Here is a 27,543-nt window from a genome sequence, read left to right on the forward strand (position 1 = left end):
AAAATCAGTTCTGAGAGAAAAGGTGGTGATGCATACAAATATACTGCACATAGAACGCCTATTCCAAATTCTGATTACAGCCTCACAGTCATGAATAAACAAACTCATGCAATTACTCTCAGCTGATGTTACCCTGACAACAGTATACATAACAAAATTCAGTAATCACTGCCAACAAAGCCCCCAGTACAGCTAATACTTCTGTTTGCCAGGATGAAATACTTTCATTAAGTATTAAATCAACTCCAAATCATAGATCCTGCTTTTAATATTAGGATCAAAACTAATCGGTAAAGTGTAATTATTCATTCCAATATATATAAGAGAAGTTTGCTTTGAGTTGCCTGTTTATAAAACAATGATATGTAAAAGGAGAAGCTGGAGCTTTTTACAAGTTATATACTGGTCCATGTATAACTTGTCATCTTTCTGAAAAGCACAATGAGCACAGCTCTCTGATTCTTTTTGGCTGCTCACTTAATTTTGCCACTTCTGTTCGTGGTACTATATCTACTAGAGGGTTGAGGAACAGCAGCCTTCTGGGACGAAACAGTAAAGCAAATTGGAAATATTTTTTGATTTAACTTGCTAAGAGGTGAAAAATTATACAGTCCAGTACTTGAAAACAGCAAGTTAAATCCTAGTGTAAACAGGGCTCTACTCCAAAATGGCAACAAATTAAATACCAGCTTAAATGAGTTGCTGGCGTGTTGCTAACTCTGAGCTCTTATCTGCTGTGTAACCTGTGTTTTAATCTCTGTGATGACAAGATTCTATGGATACTAGGGTTTATTTTTTAATGTTATTTACTTTTAAGGAATCCCAGTCAAGAGTTGAATTTTTGCATTTCAGGGGAAGTTCTATCCAATTAAAGAAAATTTTGTACATTTAAGTATTCATGTGTGGTTCCTAGCTTACCCGGAGACAGACCACTGAAATTGCAGTGTGAAAATCTGCTAACTACTAAAAGCTGATATTAGTGAAGTGCACAGATAGTTTGTGAAAATAGTAACTTCTTTTTGTGAGGCAATAATTTTTTCATTTACGTGTATTAAATTAATTCACTTTAATATGTAGTAATTCATCTGACCAACTGAGATGGAAAAGGCTGGGCCAGCCTAGGACTCCCACAGGTTTTTTTTCAAATTGAAATAGTAGTAGAAAGAGTAAGGTCTGCTAATCAGAGTAATAGAATGCTAGGGGTTGGAAGGGACTTCCAGAGATCTTCGGGTCCACCCCTGCTGCAAAGCAGGACCACTTAGGGCAGGCGCAAACACTGTGTCCATGTGGGTTTTGATGATCTCCAGAGAAGATCTAGGGCAACCTCTCTGGGCTGCCTGGTTCATTGCTCTGTCACCCTCACATTTAAAAAGTTCTTTCTCATGTTGAGATGGAATTTCCTGTGATTGAGTTTACATCCATTACCCCTCATCCTATCACTGGGAATCACTGAAAAGAGACTGGCTTCATCCTGCTAACAGTCACCCTTCAGATATTTATAGACATTGTTAAGGTCCCTCTCAGCCTTCTCTTCTCCAGACTAAACAGCCCCAGGTCTTGATCCGTCTCAGCATCCACTCCTCTAAGCCACACCTTCCTTTTTGAAGGCTACAGTTCTTAGAAAGATAGCATTAATGCCCTTCTCTGCAAAAGCTGTTTCTTCAGTTTACTCAAATTTTGGTATGTGATCTGCTTCATATATAATATTTATTATCTTCTAAAATACAAAACTAATTGAATTTAGTTGTTTTAATACAGCAATGTATTTGTAAACTGAATCCTGCTTTTGGTGAGCTGAAGTTTGGTACACTTCAAAGCAAGGAAAACTCCTGGTTTTGGCACCAGTTGACAAAATAAAATAAGATCATTTTCTTAAGTGTACAAGACAACTTCAGCATATATAGATTTATGTCTTCTGGATTTGAAAGTTGCTTGTGATCAATTTGTAGCAGCAGTTCTTTTAAGAAATACTTGTATCAATTGTTTTCATATTCTGTTTACTGGGTAGAATTATTGCTAAAATTAGTTCTTCTAAAAACAAAAACCCAAACCCAAACAATCACAAACAAAAAAAATGGATTAGTATCCCCCAGAAGTAAAATTCCTGGATTTCATTTCCTCAACCTGTGAAGCTGATGTTCTGCAAAATTAGTCTAATGACCTGCATTCTGTAGTAGCCATCCATAACTTGATAATGGAACTTTCACATTTATTTCTTACCTGTAGCTGCATTCTCTCAGTCTGTCCTGATTTCATTCAAAACGAAGGAGGCAAGAGAATCTTGCAAAATATCACAGCCATCAGCCAGTGGTATTTACTTTTGTATGTTTCTGAATGATTTGGTATGGGTCTGGAACTGGTTTGAGTTGGTGTTGCTGGGAAAGTTTCTTAAACAATATTTTGGGGATTGAGATGATAGCTTAAATGGTCCAGTGGTGTGAGAGACCATGGTAGGCATTTCTGCCCAGCTGAAGGGGAAATCTAGCAGAAAATTTAGTAGAGTCTTGTTCTGAAGTTTTATACTTCAGACAAGAAACAGCCAGTGAAAAGGGTATTATTTGTGGAGGAAACCTCTTCAGTAGCACCTCTCAAGTACAAAGAATCAGTATGGATAATCTTTGGTACAGCTATTTCTTCATTTTGTTAGCTATTATGTTAATTTTTGCTGAGAGGTTTTCAGGCTTTCTTGCTTAAACGATACTAAAGTGTGTAATCTGCAGTTCAGATGGCTGTATCTTCTCTGTGTCTGTAAGGTTTGGTTTATTGGAAACACATTGTCAAGGCAGTGACCCCTCTTGTAGGAATTCTGTTTGGCTGATAACTCATTAGCTTAATCATAATTTGAGGTGAGGTAAGACGGAAGTCTGATCTGAATTACAAGTAGTAGTTCTGTGATATTTTATTGAGTTGCAAATGGGAAAAACAAATGTGTTAGAAAACATTGGTCTTTGTAGTCTAATAATGTTTGTGATGAGGTGAGGAGGAGCAGTCGCTTTTTGTGCTTAGTTAGAAGTGTCAGCTGCTGCATTGTAAACACAATACTTGTGCAGTTCAGCTTGCACCACTGATTTTCCTTATTGAGTTGGTGGTCTTATAACAAGTGTTGTAACCAAACAGTTATCCCTGTCCTGTGATATGATTGAAATAAATAAGATATTCTGAATGGGAACTGGAGAGAATAAAACTGATGGGATTTGCAGATATGGTGGAGTTTGTCGGCAGGTATTTTGGGAAATATTCTGAGGGTTCATCAGAACAAAGTTAGTGTGGGCTAGTTGCTAGACATCATCTAGGCTGCAGCCATTTGATACTTGTACTATTTGAGACCTAGTGAATGTTGCTTAATAGAAAAGATAGTTCAAAGCAAAAATCTTAAATTAGCCACAAATTTTGTAGAAAATGGCCTCATTGCTACTGAGAGCTATCTCTTGAGAGTGGGTTGTTAAAGCTTTAGCTGGTGCTGGCTGAAATAATAAGTAAAGCTGAACTCTGCTTAAGAAGAGAATTTTCCTAGTGACTGTATTATAGTACTGATTTTTCTCCAGGGTTTACCAGTAATGAAACAGCTCTTTCATGTGGTCCTCCACTGATTTGCAAAACCCTAAAGAAAGGAAGAGGAAAAACCATTCTGAAAGACTACTTAACTCTTTACTTTCTGCAGCAAAACAGAACCAGTCGTAGAATTGACTATTTTAAAAGCCTGAGTGTTATTTAAATAGTGGAATATTTTTCCCTTTTAATAACAGTAGAAAAACTGCTGTTGCACTGGGTATGCCACAAGTACTTTTGATCTCTATTTTATGGATTACCATATTTCTCTACATAATTGACTTTTTCTTTTTTTCTCAAACAGCAAGACCATTTACAAAATTGGTAAAGGAAATGCAACTCCATCGAGATGACTTTGAAATTATAAAAGTGATTGGAAGAGGTGCATTTGGTGAGGTAAGAGATTTTTACTCTCAGTTGTTGTAATGTAACTTTCATCATCTGCGCATCCGACTTCTTGCTGCAGTCGACCTGTACTTGTCCTTAAGACAAAAGATTCATACAGATGTGTTAAAACGCTTTCAAATGTGAGATGTAGCTAGGTGTACTCATGAGAGGTCCTTTGAGCAGGGTATTTAGAGTCCAGTTCTATTAATTTTATGACTGAGTCATTCTGGTTTCAGTGTATCAAAACAAGTGTCTTTTCAAGTGTGTGTATGAACAGGGTGGTCCCACTTAGCAGCTGCACAGCTGAACTGGGGATCTCATCTCCCACTTGCCATATGTACTTTCCTGCGCTGCAATAATTTAACACAGAACTGAGCTGCTTCTATGGTAGGAACGTGGAGGCTGCCTCACCCATCTGCCTGCCTCTGTAGCAATCTGGTAATGCAGAAAGATGCATTTGGCGGCCTCAAAGGCCGTTCCCTGTCATCTTTGAAGATCAAAGCCTGCTGGGTCTGTTTTTTGGGCAGCAAGTTGAATCATGCTGGGATGATAGGAACTCCTTATGTTTTGAGGACTCGCCAGTCCCAGGACCCTGGACTGAAGCTTTACTACTTAATATGCTTGATGTGTCTCATCAGTCACAGAAGTCTGATAGGGCTTGCCATTGGCAAAAGCATTCATGAGCATGTCCCCTCCAGTACACACAGGATATCTGAGACTTTGGGAGAACCTCAAAGACAACCCTTTCAGCATTAAATGAGCATAACTAAAGCTGTAGCTGTCAGCAAAAGAGTTTATTAACTGGAGAATTTCTAGAAGTAAAAAAAGACCAAACAAACAAAAAATCCCCACCCCAACGTAAATTTCTTTTAGGAAGCTGCTTTTAAGTGAAATGTGGTGACAGCCATTAGTGGTTCACTTCAGCCCATTAGCAGTTGGTTGCAACTTCTGCTCGTGGCTATGGCTAGGCTTCCTTATCTTCATCTCCGTTGTCTCCATGGAAAGCAGGACTGTGTGTTGTACAGTGTTTTCCTTTGTGTCCCGTGTGCCCTGAATATGCTAAGTATTTTTGTATAGGATTTGATTATGGGACAGAGGTACCACAGTCAGACCAGAAACTAAGCTAGAAAAATGGCAGGTTTCTGAACCTAGGTTTCTGAACCTAGGTTCAGAAAGCAGTGAGGTTTCTATGTGCATATGTACTTAATAATTTCATATCCATGTACTTTAAGCTACTGCAGAGACTGCTTTTGAGGGAAGCGGACACCTGAGGCAGAAAGAACATCTCTTTGTACCATCATCTAATGATGTGGTGAGGTAACATAGTTCATGTGGAAGCACCATGAGCATAACTGCTACAGAAACTTGAGCATTTTAAGTAAAATGCCCAGATCAGTAGTCACATCTTGACCTGTGAGACAGAAGTACAATTTATACTGGATGTTGAAGTTAATGAGTTGCAACATTTGTTATAGAATAGGAAGTGTTTTCTTAGGGTAGTACAAATACTGCATGAAAATCAGTTGATTGTTTTGCTTGAGTGTTTGTTTTTATCTGGCATGTATTATTTGAACATGGCTTTTAGAGAGAAAAGTTACTGTGAAGAGTTCAGCAGGAAAAAAGCAGAAATGGGGAAAAAGGAAGGACTGAAAGCTTCAAATTAAGTTCCCCAAAGAGGTGTGAGCAGAGAGGTTTATGAGTAGATAAAAGGCCTAGAGACTTAAAACAGTAGTGTGTAACTGTCTACCTCTCTGTTAAGATTTAGATTGAAATCAGTAGTGTAATTTTGAAGAGAATGCCTCCACTTAGTGCAGAATGATTCTGTGATGCATGATCTGGATTTCTTTCTGGAGAAAACTAAGCCAGAACCTCTGTTCCAGGTGTGTGCCAAATGTGTTTCTGGCCCCAACCATTAAATGAGAATCACTGTATTTGACTCTCCTAACAGCTTCAAAGCATGTTTGGTTTTGGAGACCAGGCTAGATAGAGTATGAAGCAAAACTCCTGAACTGCTCACAATGTAGATAGGAAAGCTCAGCACAGGCTACATTAATCTCTTGTTCTGGTCTTGGTGTGCCAAATTACTTGCTATAGTGGCTGTGATCACTGATATCTAAAGAATTTTAGACTGATGTTTTGGTGGTGTGTCTTTTGGAGGGACTAGAAGTGGTTTCTAGATCTATTCAAAGCTATGCTTGCGAATGCTGTAGCTGTCAAAAATGGTTTCAGGTCAGGGGAACCCTTTATAGTGACTTACAAATGTACTCAATGTTGGGAATGCCCACACATAGTATAACTTCAGGGAAGGGCTGTTTTCCATAGTACTTGCTCTGCTCTTTTTCAAAGAAGATGCTCTTCTCCACTTAAGGAATTGACCAACTGGAAATCTCAGTACAACAGCAGATGAAGTGTTTACATGAACTTGAAAAGTCTTAATTTTATATTTGTTAGGGGATTTAAATTGATGTTTCTTAGATTCAGATCAAGAGTCTAAAGGCGTATAAAAGATACAAATTCTGGGTGGAAACTTGTATTAATAGTGTTTGGTGTGCCTAAACCAATGTCTTTCGTATCCTTTCATTTTGAAAAGCATGGGACTTAACTAAAGCAATTAGTACATCCTCTCCCGTCCCTCTCAGTGGAAAGGAAATTTCACAGAAGTAAAATGAGAAAGTGCCTTAATTTAATGCTTCTGTTAGGCCTGTGAATGCTCAGAAGGTCAGTGGTGTAGTTACCACATTGTCTTGTTCAGCTTTTTAAATTAAAAGTTCTAGTTTATGGTTGTAGCAGCTTGAAACTTTAATCAGTTTAAATTATGCAGGAATAATCGATTCAAGGTTCACTATACTTTAGTCCCATTTGCCAGAGAATATTTTGTACATTTTGCTTATGAATGAATCTCTTGACCCTTGTGTATGCTACACTGCTATAAATGCCAAATATTACAGGCATTATAAAATAGTAATTCTGTAAAGGTTGACATTCCATAAGAAAATAAAATCTAGCTTCATGAGAGGCACTTATGGCATCTGACTTGTATAAAGCAACACTTCAGAAAACCAAATGAGGGAGCTGTAATTTTCCTATAGTGTATTCATACTCTTGTTTAAAAAGCAAAACAAAACAAAAAACCACAACACCACAAACACAACTGTCTGCTAGAGATAAATTCCAAAAATAAGTCTAAAATGCTTGTTATAAAGCATAAAGAAATTGATCAGAAATAATTCTAGTCAGAAAAGACTTACAGTAGCTTAGATGCTGAACAGCTAAACAAGCCAGACTTCAAAAAGAAAACTGCATTCCAGTCTTCTCAGTTTAGTTACTTTGGACTTTTTTGAGAATGCCAGAGGCTTTAGTCTTACCAGAGAACTTTTTTGCATAAATCAGTAGCTTTGAAGAAAGATAGCTCAAACAAAATGAAGTCATTATATTAGTTATTAGTCAGGATCAGTGGTCAGTGTAAGCCAAAGAAACATGCTCTTTGACCAGAGAGAGGATTGAGACCACATGTAAACTTGTCTCTGTGAACACAACTGTGAAATCAGTATCTAATTTAAGGCAGATTGAGATAATCACCAGTACATATCTGTATTGGCATGTCAATTCTTTTATCTTTCTTTCTCCTTTTCAAGACAGAAGAACTCAGCCTGGTTCTTTACAATTTTTCCAGCAATATGAGAATAAAAAAACAAACTGGTAATCCAAAAGCACCAGAGTGAAAGTTGTTACAGCACAGGAGATCTGAGAAAGCAAGAGAAAAAAATGTTTCTTTAAGTTCTTACTATTGTGCTATGACAGAAATAGCCTAGCTAGAAACCTAGAGTTTTCTTCTCCACCCACCTGCCCAAACACAGAGTTATTTCCTCATAAAGTGAACCAGCCACTTTGCATGCAGGATAAACTGAATGTCTGAATATCCTTTACAGCCCCTGACTCCTGGCTTGGGAAAGTAATTTAATTTTTTCTGAAGTTTCATTGTTACGAAGAAAAGTTTGAGATGTTCTTTGAGTGTGTGACAGCATAGTATGCAATTCAAAATGCTAGCTGTAAGGAGGGTAAACTGCTGGTGACTCCTCCCCATCTTGTAGAGGGTATTCACTTAGGTGTATACACCAAACTGGCTGGAATAGTTTCATGAGTGCCACAGTGATACTTTCAGTCTTCTTTCTTGTAGGTCATAGAGGCATAGTTCATATGCAGAGGGGCAACCTTCATGAAAGATAAAGCTAATCATAATTTAAAAGCCCCCTGAAATCAAAGCAGAACTAAAATGGTTTTCTGGTTTCTATTAATAAAACTTCTGGTTTCTATTAAGAAAATTAATGTAGAAGTCTGGTTTTGTATACAAGAATGAGTATGTTCAATAGGGTGAAGTTTTCGCTAACTAGCGAAAGGAATCATTCTTTGGGGTAAGATGTAAAGATATGTAAAGGATAGGACAAAACATTATGATTAAAACTGGAAGAAGCTAGATTTAGATTAGACGTTGGGAAGAAATTCTTCACCACGAGGGTGGTGAGGCATTGAAACAGGCTGCCCAGAGAGGTTGTGGAGGCTCCAACTGTGGGAAGTATTCAAAGCCAGGTTGGATGGGGCCTTGAGCACCCTGATCTAGTAGGAGGTGTCCCTGCCCATGGCAGGGACATGACAGGAACTAGATGATCCTTAAGGTCTCTTTCAACCCAAACCATTCTGTAATTTGATGATTCCATGACTGAGTACAGAATGGAAAATTCTCCTCTAGCTTTTAGACCCGTAAAAAACATCTAAACAAAAAAACCCAATCTGTGGCTTGAAGTTTGCAAGTGCCTGACTATTCCTTCTGTCCAGAAACACTGTGGACCACTTTTGAAACAAAAAATGTCCTGAGAGCCTGTGCTTGATGGGATTGTGCCTACCTGATAAAGTTAGTGCAGGCTTAAGAAAAGTCTTCTGTATGCTTATTGTTTGCTTCTGCATGCCAAAGGAGGTGGGTGTACCAGTGCTACAGTATGATGAGAGGGATAGCAGGAGGATCCTGTGCATGGGGACTGTCTGGTTCTTAATACTTACACTTGCTCCTTTGTAAGCTTCATCTGACCTCTTAGTGATGTAATTTTAAGTCTTCAAAATCACTTTTCCTCATTTTGTGAAAAGTACCATTTAGGCACACTGCTGTAGATTAACACATTTTGATGAAGAGCTGTTGTTGAATGAAGAACCATGTCAAGATGTGCCTTGTTTGAGAACTCATATTGTATAACGTGGCTGACACCTCCTGGAAATTTGACAGCAGGTGACTGAAAAAAATGTTTTCCTTCCCTTGTTTGTTAACTAGGATTTCTTGAATGAGCAACACTTACTGTGCTTCCAGCGGAAGGGTGGAACTACTTGGTCTTGCTGAGCTCAAAAATAACCAAAACTCTTCATGTGCCCCACCTAAATATTACTCCTCTGAATGCATTAGAAATACGTTTCCATATAAATGCTGTTGTTTGCAGACTTGATCTGTGTAGAATTTAGAAACAGTACAGTGCTTAGTCAAGGTCTTAGCTGCAACCAACAAATGTAAAAATTGTTTCCAGAAGAAAATAAATAATTACTGAGAAAACAGGACTGATCCCCCTGTTCAGTTCCTGATGAGAGATAGACTGGCTAAGGGTACAGTGAGACTCAAAAGTGAATATGCAAAATCTAAGCTCCCTGTGAACAGTTGTGCTTGGCAGTGAGGAGCTAAGCCATTGGTTCTTTTTCCATCATGTAATCACAGCCGAAGAGTACTGAGTTTAACATTGTCATGTATTTCCAGAAATTGCCCTGGGGCACCAGGGTGCCTACATACTGCAACTAAGGCTGTCCTGCCTTTCAGAAGCTTTAATGACTGGTGTTAGGTACCCAGTAGGGACTGTGCTTTCCTACACTCCAGATTAACAGAATTCATAAGTATTGCATACAACATGCAACACTTTTCATCTGGCTATGCAAAGAGTCAAAGCATCCACAGAAAACAATGCAGAAGAAATATTTAATTGCCTTTGTTTTTCTACAGTATGGTCTTTGCACCCCCCCAAAAAAATCAAAGCAAGCTGTTTTCTGCTGTGGAAATGGATGACGAAAGAACCTTCTTTGTTTAGAAAAAGCTTCAAAAGTGCTGGTTGCTATCTTAGTCCTCCCCCCGGTTCCTTGTCTGTTTGTATGGCAGCACCAAGTTACTATGGTGACAGGCAGGTTGCAAGGAGCTGGAGAGATGCAGTTCATTGTAGTGCTCCTGTGAGACCAGCCATTTGTCTCTGCAATCCCCCTGATTGCTGAGGAAGGGCTTAGGTGTTATTCAAGGCCTTTATTCTTTTGCAGAACCTTTCTGGCTGACACTCGTAAGTGATTTCTTAATTGCACTATATGGAGATCTGAACTGTATGTTCAAAATTTGTATTATTTTTTTGCTTTGGGAATGTGCACCATGGTGTATGAACTCTAGCAAAAGACACTCTGGTTGCTCATTTTAAATGTAAAATAGACATAAAAAACCTGATAGAGCAGTCCAGACCAGTTTTTCCTCAAAAGATGAAATATTAAAACTTCACTAATGATCAAAGATTTTTCATATCCAAGAGAATATCAGGAGGATAAAGCAGTTCCTGCAGTGTTTTTCCAGTAACTAGTGTCCAAGGCATCAATTGCATGAGACAGAAGTAATAGAATTAACAGTGGCAAATAGAAGCTTTAACTGACGGAAATGAGTGTAATATTCAATTATGATTCTGGTAGTAAGACATCAGTTTACATCTGAAATGACATTTTGTCTCCTCTGTGGGTTGAAAGGCTTGTCTCAAATCTCTGCTCAAACGTCTAAAACCATTCCAGGTTGCTGCTGAAGGTTGAATTCATGATAATTTTACACTGTTTTAACCATGTCATTTTATTGTCCATTAGTCTAAGCAGTGCTTTTATCATCCTTATTACTGATACTGTTCCTTGCAATTTTATTTATAGGTGGCAAAACCTTTTCTATTCACATGGTATATGAAAGACTCGAGTTCCTTGATCAGCTCAATAGTCTTTCACACCTATTCCAGATAAAAGTTTATTTCTCTGAGGTGTGGCTGTCTGTGGACTTTCCGTTGAGTTTGTATTTATACATGGCAGTAATATTTACCTATCCCTAGTGGAGTGTATCTGCCTATGAATTCCAGAATCATGATTACTTTTTTTTAAGCTACCTGCTGTTTTGAGGTGGTTGTACAAGGATTATCACCTATGTGTCTGTGTTCCTCCTTTTTCAGCTGCAAACCTTTTGCATTTGAGTTTCACCTTGTTCCTGAAAGTCCAGTCTTTGAGGATGTGTCGCCTGAACGTTTAACATGGCATGAACATGAGCAGTATCCTAGTTGACTTTGTTTTGTCTTTGCTTTGAAATTAATACCAGTGTGGTTTCCAAGAAATTTTGTTAGACATCTTAATTGTTCCTTGGAAATCAGTCTTACACCATGCTTACTGCTTCCATAAAAGAAAATTTGTAACTTGATACCAATTACTAATGCTGATCATGTCATTCAGAGGGCAGAGTACAGTGGTGGGAAGCTCTGTCCTGTTTGTGAAGGCTGATTTGGCTCAGATCTCCACTCTGTAGGTGAGGAAAGGTAGAACTTGGTGTAGAATGGCTTTGCACACTGCAGCCCTATTGTCAGTATCAAGTGAGTTTTGAAGATAGAAATGCAGCAATTCTATAAAACAGTTAAAGAAGCAAAATGCTAGTTCTTCCCAAAGGCCAAAAAAAGTTATTTTAGCTAGGTTGGGTGGGGGATTTTTGTTTTGTCTTTTTTTTTTTTTTTTGCAGTACAAGTGAAACTGAGCTTTGAGGCAAAACAGGATGGGAAGAAAATGGATGGCAGAAGTAATAGAAATCTGATAGGGTGTTGTGGTGTGTATACAGCTGGTTCACTCTTATGATTTAGCACAGTTTTCATGCTGCTGCCTTTTTTTTTTTTTTTAGACATATATATGTCTTGAAGTTAGGCACCAGGATTCATTAGACTTTCTGAGGTCCTTGAGGAAGCGTACTTGGTCTTTATTACAGTGTCCCTGTTGTCATGAATCTTGAGCATGACTGGTCACAGTGACAGTAATCAAATCGCCTGGTGACAGCTTAGATGGATGAAACTTGCCTGGAAGGGGGTTTGCAGCAGTGGGGAAACCCCTGCATCTGAAATTTTTCCTTATCAGTGTTTTAAGACTTGATAAAGCAGAATCACCTAAATCGCTACCAAATAACTTTCATGTAATTATTGTTCAAACCCTGATTCTCCATTACATCCTAGAATAACGAGATGCAAGTTGGGTAACCTGTAATTTTCTTAATTTGACGCAGGTATCAAAAGTGGTTGTTCTGGGTCAAAGGTGTGTGTGGTTTAGTTAACCCACATCCAATCCCTTTACCCAGGTTCCCAACTTCCAAAGGCTCCCTAACCACAACTGTAACTCAAATGAGGTCAGTAAGTCAGAGACTTCTCCTATGTGTATTACTCAAGTACTAACCATGTACTTAGATACTTTGTAAATCCTTAGGTGTCCACAGCAGCCTGTGACTGAGTTCCAAAACTGTTGTGTGACAATAATACATCCTTAATCTTGCTACCTTTTCATTTTGATTCTTCTCAATTTCCATGTTATGAGAAGAAAGAGTAAATAATTGTTCTCTGTCCATCTTCTCCATGGCATTCATCATTTTGTATGCCTATCATAGTTATCTCTTGCAGGCCTGGGGTAGGTTATTAAATCTTTTTCTTCAGAAGCTATTTCAGAAGCTGCTTCAGAAGCAGCTGCCTTAACTTATGCATTTTTATCCTTTCATTATCCTTAACAGTTTGGGGTTTCTTCTGTTACAGTGTAACATGTAATAGCCTTGGAAATGAAGAGTGAGCATAAAAATTGAATCTTGGCTTTTTACAGTCTGCATAATATAAGCACTCATTCAGTCAGTAGATTTTTTTTAACTTTGAAGACAGAGGCAATGCTTTTTGTTCTTAAAGTGCTTTAAAAATGCTTTTAAAAAGCATTTACAGCAGTGTTTACATCTGTGTCCTTTGGAATACCTCTGAACACCAACCAAGTATTTTTACTTAGGGTAGCAGATGTGGTCAATTGGTATGTAGTATAGGAGCCACCATATTTAAAACCTGCTGTCTTGCATGGTTAGCACAATTGCTTTAGGTTTCTGTTTGATCTCACAAAGAGTGGTCACTGTGGTGAACTGAATTTGAGGTATGCCAGAGAAAGAAGAATTAATAAGAAAGTAATAAAAAACAACTATACCACAACATCTCCGAAGCAGCCAAAGTGTTACATGAGAAATGCATACTTAGAAATACTACCACCTGCTGAGGAAAGTAAAAGAAAGCTAACTCAGGGAAATGCTGAGGTGTTTTAAGGGGCAAAGAGTGTAGTGGTTTTTGTGATATTGCAGCAATATTCTTGCTTATAATAGTAGTCAGTTTATTAAGGCATTACTTAGTTTGTGCTGTTCTGTTACAATTCAGGCATCAGTGAGGTTTTGGGGTTTAAACTTCTGTTTGTTTTCTTAAAAAAATAAACCAACCATACCAAGATCTGATTATTAGAATGGGTTGAGGAGTTTGGTCTAGTCAAGCCAAAATTCTTTTACTTCTGTTAGGTGTCTTCTCAGGTTTCTTCTCAGAGATAAAATTCTTGGTGAATTACCTATTTTGCTACATGGTTGCACAGATTTTTCTATGGGCACAAGAAGCTGTCTGACTGTTGCCCTTACGATTAAAGCAGGAGTGTGTTTACTGGTGCCATAACTTGATAACCACTTAATGTGAAAATATGAATCAACTTTACTTTTATTAGTTTTACTTTTTCTTCCACAGAGGGCAATTATCTTCCTCCAGAAGGTTTAAATTGGGCTTTTTTTAAGCAGTCCTTTCAGTTGGAAATAAATAGCACTAATACAGATAGCAACTGAGGATTTGCTAGATAGGACCTTTCAATTTGGCTTCCTTTTTCTTCTTTCTTTTTCTAGGCCTGCCCTCATGTACTGCTTTGTCCTAATGTTTGCAGAGCTCAGTTTTGCATGTCCTTCTCAATGCCGGGCTGGCATCATTCCTTAGTAGTTGAGCGTGCTTCAACCTTCTGCTATCCTGCAGTGCTCTCAAACAGTGATGGCCTTAGATAAAGTGCAGTAGATGCATGTCTGAGTTCTGATTTGTGCACTATATTTGTACTTAAATGGCTGAACAGTTCTAGTGTTGTGTAATGAAACTGGAATGCTGCTACTTCAGGGCTTGCAGAGCTATGCTTGCAAATTGCTTCTGCCCCAGAGCTTTTATTCATCTGTAGCAGGTAATTTCACTCATTTCTGGTCTGTCCCTTCATTGGAGATGGGGATATTTCCTGAGTCATCATTCTGTATGGAACAGAGTTTAAAATGTATAACGGGTAATGTCAGCATCTTGCAAAGCTTTTAATGTGCAGGGTGACTTACAGTGTGCCTTCAGCTATGTTACAGTAATGATTCAATTAAGTGTATATAGAGAGGGTATTACAATGGCTTCTAACTGCAGGGCTTCAATAAAGCTAGGAGGAAGACTGAACTGTTTAGGCCATTACTGAAGGTCAGTGTTGAACATTTTCAAGTGTGCCTTCCCCCAGAGCATGTGCAGTATCTGTGGGAGGTTTGTAGGCCACGAGGCACTATGATCTAATGCAGTTGTGGGTATTCTGCATCTCTTAGAGAAGCGTCTTTTTAGTGCTGTGTCTTTCCCAGCCATGTTTAGGGTGATGGGTACCTATCAGTTCTTCTGTTAAGCTGCATTTCTGTTACATGAATCTGTGTGCAGGTGTGTGCTGGGTGTGTTCATCCGTTATGTGACCTGGGGAGGGGTTCTTCACACACTGAGGGGTGGAAGGCTTAGGCATGTATCTGCAGTGTGAGGTGTCTGTCTAAATGTGAATATTCCATTCTTGTATCAGAGGCAGAGACAGTTTTCCCTCTGCCTCTCATCTGGAGCGTCTTTACTGGGAAGGTGCAGGGAATTATTTCCTTCATACTTCAGGTCTTCTGACTTTGTGTAGTGTTGCTCCACTTGATGCACTATTGCAACCTTGGTTTATAGTCAGCAATAGTAGCTCCTGATTTTCTTATGGATAAGAGTTGAAGAGAATAGATAGTTGAGGAGATAAGAAGAGAATAGCTGATGTGATTCCTGTTACTTTTCCCACTGCCATTCAAAGCCTTGTTGGAAGCAGTGAAAGGTGGTGGGTTTTATACTTCTGAAATAGAAGTGAGCTGAGGAGCAGAAATATTCCAGCACTCCATGTATAGTCTGAAAATGTTGCAGTCTTATTCATGATGCCTGCTTTTCTTTTACCAACTGGAAGATTTTTGTGGGAATTACGACTTTACTACAAGAATTCATTTTGGTCTCGGAGAATACAACTCTTGGTCAAAATTAAGTCTTTGCATTCCTAAGCTTTGAAGTTTTTATATTCTGTTTTTTCTCCCACAGTACAGCTATGTGAGGGGCTACTGTTCATAATAGACCAGTCTAAGCAAGTCTAATACACAGGATGCATAGTAAAATGCTTCAAGCAAAATGTTGAACAAGCAAATCAATACTGGTTTTGCTTCTTTTTAAGTATCTGCATACACTACACAAAAGCATGTTAATTTGCAAATACCTTTCAAGTTCCTGAAACGTGAAATATGAAAACAAATTAGTCAACTGTAGTGTATTTTTACTGACAGCAGCCTTTCTTGTTTGCTCAGGCTGCCATTTAAAATGTTGCCTCATTGGCTGAAGGCATGGCTTACAAGCGTCACTTGTTCTTGGCAAACAATGTAGCTTTACTACACATCTTCGTATGAAAAGCTTCATGCTCCTCCTGTATCATCCCTGGTGCATTTGATCATGAGCCCCTGACCACACATGGTGTGCTGAGCATCAAGCATGTAGGAGGAATATAGAATTAGCTAGACGCAAGCTTTAGTTTCTCAGTGTGTGAGCTGGTCACTGATTATTCCTTAGTAACTTATTAATTTGTGAACATTAAGGTTTTTGAAAATTGTGTTTCTCTGACCATGCTTTGGTCTGAATATTATGCTGTTTAAATATTGTATTTCTTTGACCTTGTTTCTGTTATCTTTTGTTTTTTAGGTTGCAGTTGTTAAAATGAAGTGTACAGAGCGCATTTATGCAATGAAAATTCTAAATAAATGGGAAATGCTTAAAAGAGCAGAGGTAAGTAGTGTGATTCCTTAAGACAGAAGTTTTTTTAAGCAGCAGTGGGAAAATTACATTGAAGCTCTTCCAGATTAGGAATTATTACTTCATTCTTTTTTCTTTTTTTCTTGATCTGTTTTAATCCAATCAAGTCTGACAGTCCCTTCCAGGTATCTGCCGTTCTTAGCATTACTCTGTATTCATTTACCAGACAGATTGCCCTAGTTCTTACCCTGAATTTACTGGCCAGATTTTTGTTTACAATAAAGGCAAGTTAGAGACTACATGATAGCTGACATTGGTGCTACTATGACATTCACAGTTGTATAAAAAGAACAGTATGAAAAGGTCTTTTTTTCTCTTGCACTGAGAAAGTATATATTTAAGAGCTTTGCATCCTACAGCCTGTAACAGGATTTGGATAACTGGTGAAACTATAACTAAATGTTTTGGAATCACAGATTGGATTGTAAAACAAAACACGTTAAGAAGGTAAATCTGTTTCTGAAGAGTATTTTTGGTGAAACAAGATGTACATTGTCACAACAAATTACATAAATGTGAATGGGCACTTCACGGATTAAGAAAGAATCTACTAAGAATGTGTCATGGGAAGTGGTGTATTCTAGGACACCTACTCCAGCACAGTAGAGGAAAACCTTATGGCTAATGTAACATGACATAAGTCAGCAGGTAAATGAACAATAGATTTGAAGGGGAAAATAACATTAAATGCATTAATAATTGCAGCAGTTCTGTTAAGGGGCAAAGGCTAGCTGCTTGCTTAGGACTGATCCTGCTGGCCCTTCCCTGTTCATTCTTCTGTCCCCTTCCTGAAATCTCCTCCCTCTAGCCTGTATCCTTCCCTTCCTTTTAGTGAGTTTGTGCCAGCTCTTTTGCTGTGAATAAATCTCCTTCCTCTAGTCAAGCCCCTCTTTGCCACCTTTGCCTGATTTAGTCACACTCTATCCATTGGCCCTTGCTTTTCTTTACAAGTGGCAGCAGCCACTGCCACTCAGCATTTCTTTGACCTGTCAGGAGAGTTCGCACTCTTGGCTGTGCTGCATCAGCAGTTCTGCAGTAAGCCTTCCCCTGGATGTGAGAAATTCGATGCCCTTTCTACACAGATTTTAGTTGGATTCATTGACTGATCAGTGCAGAATTGTTTTAAACCCAAGTGCTTGTATAGAAGGCTCCCAGAGTCTAATGGAAATACAGCTATGCTGGTTTACTTCGGTCATTTTTTAAGTGAATTAAATGATAACTTTTACATGTAGAGATGTCCTGAGAAGGCAGCTGTTTACAAATCATCTTCAACTTATGCAAATAACTCTTATCCTCTCAAGCAGGCAAGAGGTAGAAGAGGATTATCCACCAAGAAAGATGTATAATGAGCAAGAATTTTCCCAAGACACACTAAGGACAAGTAGCAGTCACACCAAGTTCTCTGCCCACTGGTTTTCCCCTCTGCAAAAGCCAATAAAGGAACTGTCTGCTCTGCCCTTTGTCTTTTCTTCTTAGGTTTGCTCACTTGATTTGGCTTTTCTGGATAAGCAAGACTGTATAACCTGCATATCAATGATGTTCATAAAGCATCAGGGGATTAAAATTTCTCAAATGCAATAAAACTTGTTAGTTTTTTAAAAATAAAGCTTACAGGAATACAATAGCCCCTTGAGTGGGGAGTTCCATTGAAAAGCAGACTTCAGGTGTTTTATTATCACAACTACATAAGTGGTCTGAGAAGCACATTGTTATACTGGGTTGTGTTTGGTTTGTATGACTTATTAAACATAGCAAAAAGTTATTAGTGTACTAGCTGAAAGAATAAACACCATATGGTCAGAAACCACTAAAATACAGGAGAGATTAGTAAACATCAACTGACAGTCATAAATGGCATGCAAGCAAAAATAGTCATGCCATTTTATGTTGATAAGGTGGATCATTTGTATTCCTTGTTCTGACAGCAAAATTCATAGTCATTGGTGTATTACTGCTGACAGTTCCAAATAAGCCCTGACTGGCTGATTAGGTAGCCTGTCATGCTTTTTCAAGGCATGTCTCAGGGCCTTTTAAGCTAGCATAAGCAGAGAAGGAGAATTTTATACTTCGAATTCATGATGCAAAGTGTTCAGCAGCATTACTGGTTTTGAAGTGTTCGTATCATTCCCTTGCTATTTGAGGTTGCACAGTGTACTGGATCAAGGAACTGATGTCTTTGAAAGTAAACAAACTAGTTTTGTGTTGGCAGCCTCCTCATATAGTGATGCCAGATGAACTGAGAAGTGCTGTGCTCTGGTGCTGCGGGCTGCGGATAGGATTACTTGGAGCTGCTGTCACTGCCAGACTTTCTGTAGAGTGATACTTTGGCCTTGCATTCATAAACCATTAAACCACTCTTAGTTAACATTTAATTACAATTTATATCTCTTTGCACCAGTAATTACTAACTTTAAAATATGGCCACAGTGTGGTGTTCTTCAGTAGAAATGTAAATTGAATTTTGCTTCCTTAAAGACAAAAATTGTTGAGATACCTTTATAAGATGCAATCAGTATGTGGTAAGGCTTGGGCTTCCCAGGCATATTTCTTCCATGGTGCGTTTTCCAAGGCATCTCGACAAGCAGCAATGACCCAGAAAATTAATTATGATCTGGAATCCAAACACTTGAATCTGCAGCTACTGAATATGCTAATAATGACTCTCTGAATTGAGAGTAGTGAAACAGTCCCAAGTCTGCATCTTGATGCTTCTGATCCAATAAAAACGTTAATATATTTTTATTAAGGAGAACTCACTTGAAGTTTATAAAATTGGTTTTACGTAAAGATGCTGAGAAAACCTGTTACATGGAGCTTGCTTCTCTGAAGTGTTGCAGTGTGCTGATTGAAGTGGAATAAAGATTACTGAAAACTTACTATACTGGACAAAGATAAGACAGCAATAGTAACATTTGCTTATTGCCTACTCTCTGTTGGCAGTGTCTGGAACTGTAATACAAGAAAAGTATGCATGAAACTCTTTTCACAAAGGTCTTTTTCAGAAGCACCAGACTTACTTTCCTGGAGCCATTATCTTTCTGCTACAGATTGCAGTGCCAAATTATCATTTTTCTGTCCTTTAAAAATACATTCCAGAACAAAGGTTCAGTGTTGACTCAGAGTGGTTTGCAGGCATTTTGGGGGTGGGGGGATGTGTTATGTGTAGGGTTGGGTATTTTGTTTTGTTTTTTTCATTAAGGTTGCAATCAGGATTAGAGTGAATGAATACCCAAATACAAGCCTGCAGAGGTTCCCTGGCTTGTCACTTGTGCAGACTGAAATCCAATCAATGGAGACCTCTGTTCAGTAATTTTAAATAATCCCACAAAACATCCATATATATTCATCCTGTGAAAACTACTTGTTGATGTTGACAATGGCTTTTTCCTCTCTCTTCTTTTAGACAGCTTGCTTCCGAGAGGAGAGAAATGTCTTGGTGAATGGAGATTGTCAGTGGATTACTACATTGCATTATGCCTTTCAAGATGAGAACTATTTGGTAGGTTTGATCCATCAGCAACCTAAAAGCTTTAGCTTATGAAACTACTGTATTTATGATGCATTTAAGGATATTAGTGCATTAAATCATTCCACTCATGCCTCACAGTTGTTTCAGCATTCTTGTTTTCTCCTTGAAGAAAGAATTCAAAGGGACTGATCATAACTTCAAGAAAGTGAGAAGGTTGTGTGGCACTATAGTATATAGTCCCTTACGTTAATTAGTCTGTCCATGCATGAAATACATCATGCTTGAGTTTGTTGGTTTTTATAGCATTGCATTTAAAAAATTTGAGAGGTGTTAACTCTATAAAAAATATTTTTACTTTGAAATTGCAGAATGTCTTTTGAAGCAAGATTTTATTTTAAAGTGGCAACATTAATTTGAAATTTTATTCTACAAGTCTGATGAAACTGATATTTTAAAAGCCTTAGGAAGAAAACTAGCCCATTTCTTAAAATGGAATGAAATATCAGCAGATTGGCCATCTCAGTAGTTTGAGAGACCTTAACAACCATTTAGAAAGTCATTACTCCTATTGCATTTTTTAATAATGAGTTACTAGAACTGTATCATAGAAGCTATATTTAACTTAACAGAGGTCAGGAGAGTACTCATTAGGAGTAAAGTCAGTAAAGCCCTGACATACTACAATATATTGAACCATACAGCTTCTTTGTGGCTGCTTGAGGCAGGGTTTGCAAACCTGCGGTTTCTCTAAAAACTGACATAGTTGTAATATGAAAGTTTTCACCTTCTTAACGCTATTGACATAGAAGCACCACATGATTATAAATAAGAAAAAACATACTGATAAAAAGCTATCTATGAATTCAGGAACTAAGTATATGAAAGATTAGAAAATACTCAAATATTTTTACAGAAATAAAACAAATTGTTTTGACTATCATGTTAACCATATTTTCAGAACCGCAAGCATGTCCTAAGCAAGTGAGTAGACAGGTCATAGAACCTCATTTACAGGCTGTTTCCATTGAACAGGTCCAGATTTTTAATCTCTCAAAATGTAATTGTTGCTGGCACTGCCTCATGAAGGCAGCTCATGATTTTGATTCCCTCAGAACCAAATGGCCTTCAGACTTACATATAAAGAAACTAAGACATCCTATAACTTATTTGGAAGGAGCTTGTGAAAGTGGCACTACCTAAGAAAAAGCCATTAGCTGTTCAAGTCAGTAAGCAGTAGTAATGGCAGTACAGAGAGTGATACTGCGTTGCTAATACCGTTTTACTCAAATCCATTCCAAGCAAGCTATGGCAGTATAATACATTTCTTTTCTCCCCAGTTCCCAAAGGCAGAACTTAGATACACGTTGAAGTTTGACTTGACAGCATAATTTAGACATCTAGCATCTAATTTAAGATCCAGTATCTAAGAAAGCAACAGCTCTGCCTAGCAGCCAAAGTCAGCAGATCCCCAGCTTGCCTGAGGTCTGGTTCTGCATGTGCTGAGATGCTGCCTTCCAATGGTCTGTTACTCAGCATCTACCTCATGTAAATGTCTGGTGCTCACAGATGGAGTGTATCTGCATCTCAGTTGCTCTGTTGTAAATGGTGTGTGAAGAAAACATGAATCATGTCAGGAACTGACTTTCATCCAAAAAACCTGGACAGAAGGTTTTCTTCCATACCATTTCAGTGGTTCACTCATCCATGGGCTAAAAGATCTCTGTTCAGTTCTCTGCTCAGCTTGGAGAAGTTTATAGCCACATTTTTTCATGTCTTCAGGAGAGCTGCCATGTTAAAACACTTGGGTGGGAAGACTAATTTACTTTTTAGCTGTGCTGTTCATCCTTGTAGAATGGCACGCAAAGCTGAGAACAAGTCAAGACCAGACAGCAGAGCTCAGTTCTCCAACCTGAAATGGACATTGGTCCTGTAAAAGAGAGCTCTAGGTTCTGGTATCTATCTGCCCCTAGTGATCTTTGTGCATTATAGCTAGAGGTTCTTAAATGCAAAACCCTGAAGAAGAGAGAGAACAGTGTTGGTGTCTCTCCACACCTTGGGCTTTGCCATACATTTCTGGCTGCATGTTACAGGGTCCAGAATGAGACAAAAAGAAGGTAAGATGTTAAGGTAGAAAAGTAGCAGCTGTCCTTGGAGAGTGTAGAATTACTGGGGGTTTATTTGTTCTGTTTAGTGTTAGTAGAGCATATGATGATGCAGGACTTGGATACAAGCAAAACCTGCAACATTTTGTAAAGTGTATATGCTCTGGAGTTCATTTTCTGGTTCTACTCCTGTAGTTTTAAATCATTTTGAGGCAAATAGACCATGTGACAGTGTTCTCTAAACAGCCAACTCTTGAATCACATGACATGAAATGCTAGTATGGCTTTTTTCTGGTTCTTAGAAAGCTTTTGCAGAGACAGTTTGAATCAAGATGGGTTAAGTAAGCCTTTGGTGATTCAGTTATGGTGTAGGTGAAACATAGTCCATGATTATTAGAAACATGTATGGGACTTAAATAGAATAGAATAGTAGCAAAATGTATATTTTAGACTAAGCTGCATCAGGTATTACATTTTTAACTATAGTCCTTCCTTCCTTCCTTCATGTTCTGGACAGTGTGATAAGGGTTGATAATTTACATGAATTTTGGTGATCCTAGATCATTTTCCTCATGTGGGACTGTAATTAAGACAGAAATAAACTCACCCAAAGTTACTTGTTTGTTGCTGTCAGACACTGGGTTTTGTGGTTGGTTTTCATAGTAAGAGCTGAATGTGTCATCCTCACTGAGATTAAGGGAATATGATATCTTTCAGCACTAAATAAGCAAATAAAAGCAATGCAAAAGATGACCAATATTGACTGCCCCAGGCACAGCGGGGGGAGGAGAAAGTAGTGAAAGGGCTTTTCAGGTGTTAACTGATTAATTTCAGTTTGTTTGGGTTTTTTTTCTTACCAGCTATCTCTCAATACTTTATTGCTTATTTTCTCTCTTTTCAGTATCTAGTCATGGACTACTATGTTGGTGGTGACTTACTGACACTTCTCAGTAAGTTTGAAGACAAGCTTCCTGAAGATATGGCTAGGTTCTACATTGGTGAAATGGTGCTTGCTATACATTCCATACATGAACTGCATTATGTGCACAGGTAAAATACAGTCTCACATGGCAAAAAACGCATGTACAGTTACATGAAGCTAATCCTAAGGGTATTACTGTATATACAAATGGGCACAGTAGCCACAGGCAAACTACTGTCAGTGCTTTCTTACAATATACTGTATAATAGCTGTGCAAGCTATTATATTTTAAATATCCAGCTTTGATGGATTGATATTAGAAGCAGTTTCTGACTAACTTTTACTTAAGCTTTTCTTTGTGATCAGGCTTCTTGACTTAATCTCAGTTCACTTCATGAATATTGGTCTGCCTTTGTCCAACCTAGAAGTTTGAAGCAGATGTTCTGCAAAATTTACACACAGTAAGCCCATGATAACATCACTGCATCTCTTTAACCGAGGTCATCCTCAAGCCACTTCGTAAGGAGTGGGCATATGCCGGTCAAGTAATTTCTGCACACAGGATATTTATTTAAGAGCAGTGCTTACTGTCATGGTATCTTAGCTTGTATTCTGCAGCAGTGAAGAATTGCAGAATATTCCTCATTCTCTGTCAGAGGAAATGGATCAGGAAGGTAGAAAAAAAATATGTATGCCTTTTTAGCTTTCTATTGGAGCACCTGCTTCAGAAGAGCAAGTAATGCAAGAAAGGCACTTGATAAATACTTTGTTTCATCATTGCAAGAGTGCTGTTCAAGTGAGAATTTCTGTTTTTGGTTTCCTTTTTAGATTTAACAACTATGTATGACATGTCAGTTAGAAAGCAAAATTATATTAATTCTAGAAATGTTTGCAGTTGTCTCTTTATATGCTGACTTTATGGCTTGTTTTCAGTAAACAGAGACTGCAAGGGAATGTTGATGGCATCTGGAACTGAAATGTATGGAATAAGTTTAACAACAGAAAATCAATGAGGTTATTGAGAAAGCATAGTGAGAGGGTCTAGTTTTCTGGGTTAGTAGAGTAACAGCTGTATGTATATGGGTTCCAAAGGTCTTCAGGTATCTGCAGGGGCAAATGTGTTGTGAAGTAGTATATTGAATAGCAAATGAAGAATACTTGTGAACAGAAACGGCATTTAGAGAAGCAGTGGAAAAAAATCTTCCTAGATGATAAGTTGGAAGTTATATGTCTTGTCAGAAAACCCTTGAGACTGAAGGAATATCTTTTCTCCTTCATATTTTCCTGCCTCTAAACAATACCTTGTGGTGCATATAATCTTGAAATTAGGTTGATGAAGTAAACTGCCGATCTGTTGCACTCAGTATGACTCACTGTAATTATTCTGCTTGTTCAAATTTGAACTGGAAAATCTGATGCAATCTTAGGGTTCAGTATCATGGACAGTTTTAAGTTGGGCAGGAGGCGAGTTTAGTTTAAATAGTGCAATAAAAAGAGTTTTCATCCATGGGTATCCAACATAAAATTCTTTGTTATTCTGATGCAAAATTAGTCTTTGCAACCATAGCTAATACTATATATTTAAATCTTTTCACCCCTTTCTTTTATGACAGGGACATAAAGCCTGACAATGTTCTGTTGGACATGAATGGCCACATACGACTGGCAGACTTTGGGTCCTGTCTTAAAATGAGTGAAGATGGCACAGTATGTATGAAGCAAAATTTAACTGGGTTGCTTGGTAGTGGTACTTTTGAAGTGACTTGATGGTCTTACAGCAACTAGATGTTGTCAGTGTGCATCAAGGAGCTGATGGATTCTAATCTTATTGACATGCTAAAAATTGAGAGAAGAGTATAACTCAACTGCCCATTTTGTACATCTTCATCTGTTTGTTTTACAGCCTGCTATCCTTTACAGTTACCCTTTACTATGCTATTCTGTCTTATACCTTTTCTGCTACTGGCCATTGGAGTTCTCCTGGGTTTTTTTATGAACTGTGTAAAGGCCGTTGCTGAAAAAGGATACAAATTTCATGTTATTTATATGATAGAATCATAGGTGACCAGAAACCCAGAACCCATGACAGACTTGATGTAGAAGTTATCCAAAATGAGGACATAACTAAGCCTAGCTATAATTTCACCACCACATGTGGCTACTGCTGTCAAAGACAATTAGTAAATGTTTCTAGAAATGTATCTGCCACAAAAGAACAGGTAAGAAGGGTGTAGAGGGCAACATAGTAAAAAAGGCTGAGGTACTTAATACCTTCTTTGCCTCAGTCTAATAGTAAGGCTAGTTTTCACAGGATGTTAGGGTTTGGAAGGGACCTCCGGTGATCAAGTCCAACCCCAAGCAGGACCATAGAATCTAGCACAAGTCGCACAGGAATGCATCCAGATGGGTCTTGAAAGTCTCCAGAGAAAGAGACTCCACAACCTTTCTGGGGAGCCTGTTCCAGTGCTCTGTGACCCTCACAGTGAAGCTCATCTCTGTGAAACTTAGGCTGTGTTGCTGTCTCCACAGCATGCTGCATGGCAACAGGGCCCTTACTAGCCACCCCCATCCCTCCCACCTTGGTGTGTAGCTCAGCCTATCACATGAAGGCCTGGTAATGTCATTGTCCCCCTTTTCTTTAGCATCCTCTTGATCATTCCCATGTTCTCCTGTGAGTCCTAACTCCTTAACAGCTCTTGCATCTTCCCCAGCAAATGGCTCATTATCCCCTACCTCCCCTGAAGTAGCAGTGGAGCTGGCACACCACCTCACAAGCATCCCAGGCTTGTTCCTAGTGAGCATGGTTTTTCCCCTTCCCCCCTTTGAATCTAATTTAAAGCTTGATTAATGAGCCAAGCCAAACCCTGCTATATAAACCTCCCGCTTTGAGAGAGATGTACTCCATCCCCACCAGCAGACCTGGCATCATGTAACGTGACCCATGGTCAAAAAACCCAAAGTCCTGTTGGAGGCATGAGGCTTGAAAGTTTTCTTCCTACTTCATTGTTTTTCATTCAAATTCATGTAGTCAGTTGCAATTTTCAAGTATAAAAGGACAGAAAGCCAAAATATATTCTCCATTTGTCTTTCTGCCTTCACAATATCTGTTATTTATTTTGGGTTTGCTGTGTTCAGAATAAAACACCTCAACTGATTTTATGTAGAACTAGATTGGAGCTTAATACTTGGTGTCTGTTGTTTTCTTAATATTTTCTTTACTTTGTTGCTGTGATTTGATAAATCTCTTCCAGAACCATGTTGTGGTGTCTGTGTCAGAAATACTAGTGTGAGTGAGAAGGTTGCTGAGGGAATGTGAAAACTTACAAAAATTATGTTTGACTTATTTTTAAGGTGCAGTCATCAGTAGCCGTGGGTACGCCTGACTACATCTCCCCTGAGATACTACAAGCAATGGAAGATGGAATGGGAAAATATGGACCTGAATGTGACTGGTGGTCACTGGGTGTCTGCATGTATGAAATGCTGTATGGTGAAACACCCTTTTATGCAGAGTCTTTAGTAGAAACCTATGGGAAGATTATGAATCACGAAGTAAGAACTCTACTGAACCTCTGTGTATTTGCTGAGTTTATAGTTTTTACAGAGAATCTGTTATCTCTTAAAGATTTTGAAGTGCTAGTGGTTCTTTGCTCTTTTGTCATGTTTTGGAGTCATGCTGTTTAAGTTCATTGGTTCAGGTTTTATAAATGTTTGCTTCTCTGAACTGCAAAAATGGAATTCTTTGTCAAATGGAAACTTTTGATGTTCTTACTGGAAAATATAAGTAGTCATCACAGAATCAAAATTAAAACCAATTCCCGTGTTAGGCCCATAGAAAATTTCCTCTGGACTGTGCAGAAGTGAAGAAATGTGTTATTTACACAGCTGTGCATGTTTGCTGTCACACTGATAACACTATAAAAAAGGGAACAGACAAGTCAAACGGTGTAGACATGAGCTATATGAAGATCATGAGGTCAGGAGATTTGTCCAGGGTCAAAGTGATGGAGAAGTGTAGGAACTTCTGGGTGCATTTTGAACATTAGAGAATAAGAATAAACCAGTTCATGTTGTTCCTTTCAGGAGTTGTATTAGGAGAATGCATTTATGTGCATACTCATCCTACATAGCCAGAAGCTACTGCATAGTGTGTATTGTTTCATTTTCTTCTCCCCAGGATGAGTGCAGTTTATCTGTGTTTGTAGTCCTGTGCTCTCACAATGAGGTAGTGATGAATAAGACATGAAATCTTTGCCAGAGCTGACACCCTTGCTGTGATGAATATTGATCTCTCTCTCTCTAATTTCTTTAATCAACTAACTGGTTGCAAATATAACCAGTGTAAGCTCTGGCTACCTGTCTCTTAAAATTATGTGGGAGAAAATTTGAAGTTGTTGTCTTACAGACTTAATATTTTAATCTCATTTGGACACACGATGAGTATGATTGGAAATGTTTCAATGGAAGTTTTTAAGTTCCATTCCAATTATGCTGGTTTGGTCCCTAATGATTTCTTTTAAACTTGAAGTTGTGTTATGAAAAGGGATACACATGCTCTTACTGGAAACAAACAACAAAAACAATAACAAACCCCCACACACAAACAAACAAAAAATAACAAAACAACAACAACAACCCACAACAAAACAGTTAAAGCCTTTCCTGACTACGAAGTGGTAGTAGCAAACTGAAGTACAGAAAAGTTTTCCCGGTTTTTCTCTAGAGCAATTTTAGACATTAATGGTAAACATTATTTTTAGATCTTCTGTTGATTTATGGCAGCAGAAGTCTTAGCTAAATGTAGATGATATTTTCATAAGAAAACCAAGTATTTAATCTGTAAATTAG

General features: G+C 38.3%; 1 protein-coding gene across 10 annotated transcripts in view; it reads left to right on the forward strand.

Moving 5' to 3' along the window:
- The window catches only part of CDC42BPB (CDC42 binding protein kinase beta), a 91,626-nt gene that overhangs the window by 25,964 nt on the left and 38,119 nt on the right, over nt 1-27,543 (forward strand). For all 10 annotated transcript variants that reach the window (XR_008462255.1, XR_008462256.1, XM_054161816.1 and 7 more), the window contains exons 2-7: nt 3,854-3,945; nt 16,092-16,175; nt 19,606-19,701; nt 22,675-22,823; nt 24,309-24,402; nt 26,047-26,247. Coding sequence is in view for 8 of the 10 variants with exons in the window: in XM_054161816.1 (XP_054017791.1) it covers nt 3,854-3,945; nt 16,092-16,175; nt 19,606-19,701; nt 22,675-22,823; nt 24,309-24,402; nt 26,047-26,247 (716 nt within the window). In the remaining 2 variants the exon portion in view is untranslated. The remainder of the gene's footprint in view (nt 1-3,853; nt 3,946-16,091; nt 16,176-19,605; nt 19,702-22,674; nt 22,824-24,308; nt 24,403-26,046; nt 26,248-27,543) is intronic.

The sequence above is a fragment of the Dryobates pubescens genome, chromosome 5 (genome assembly GCF_014839835.1).
Source record: "Dryobates pubescens isolate bDryPub1 chromosome 5, bDryPub1.pri, whole genome shotgun sequence".
NCBI lineage: Eukaryota > Metazoa > Chordata > Aves > Piciformes > Picidae > Dryobates > Dryobates pubescens.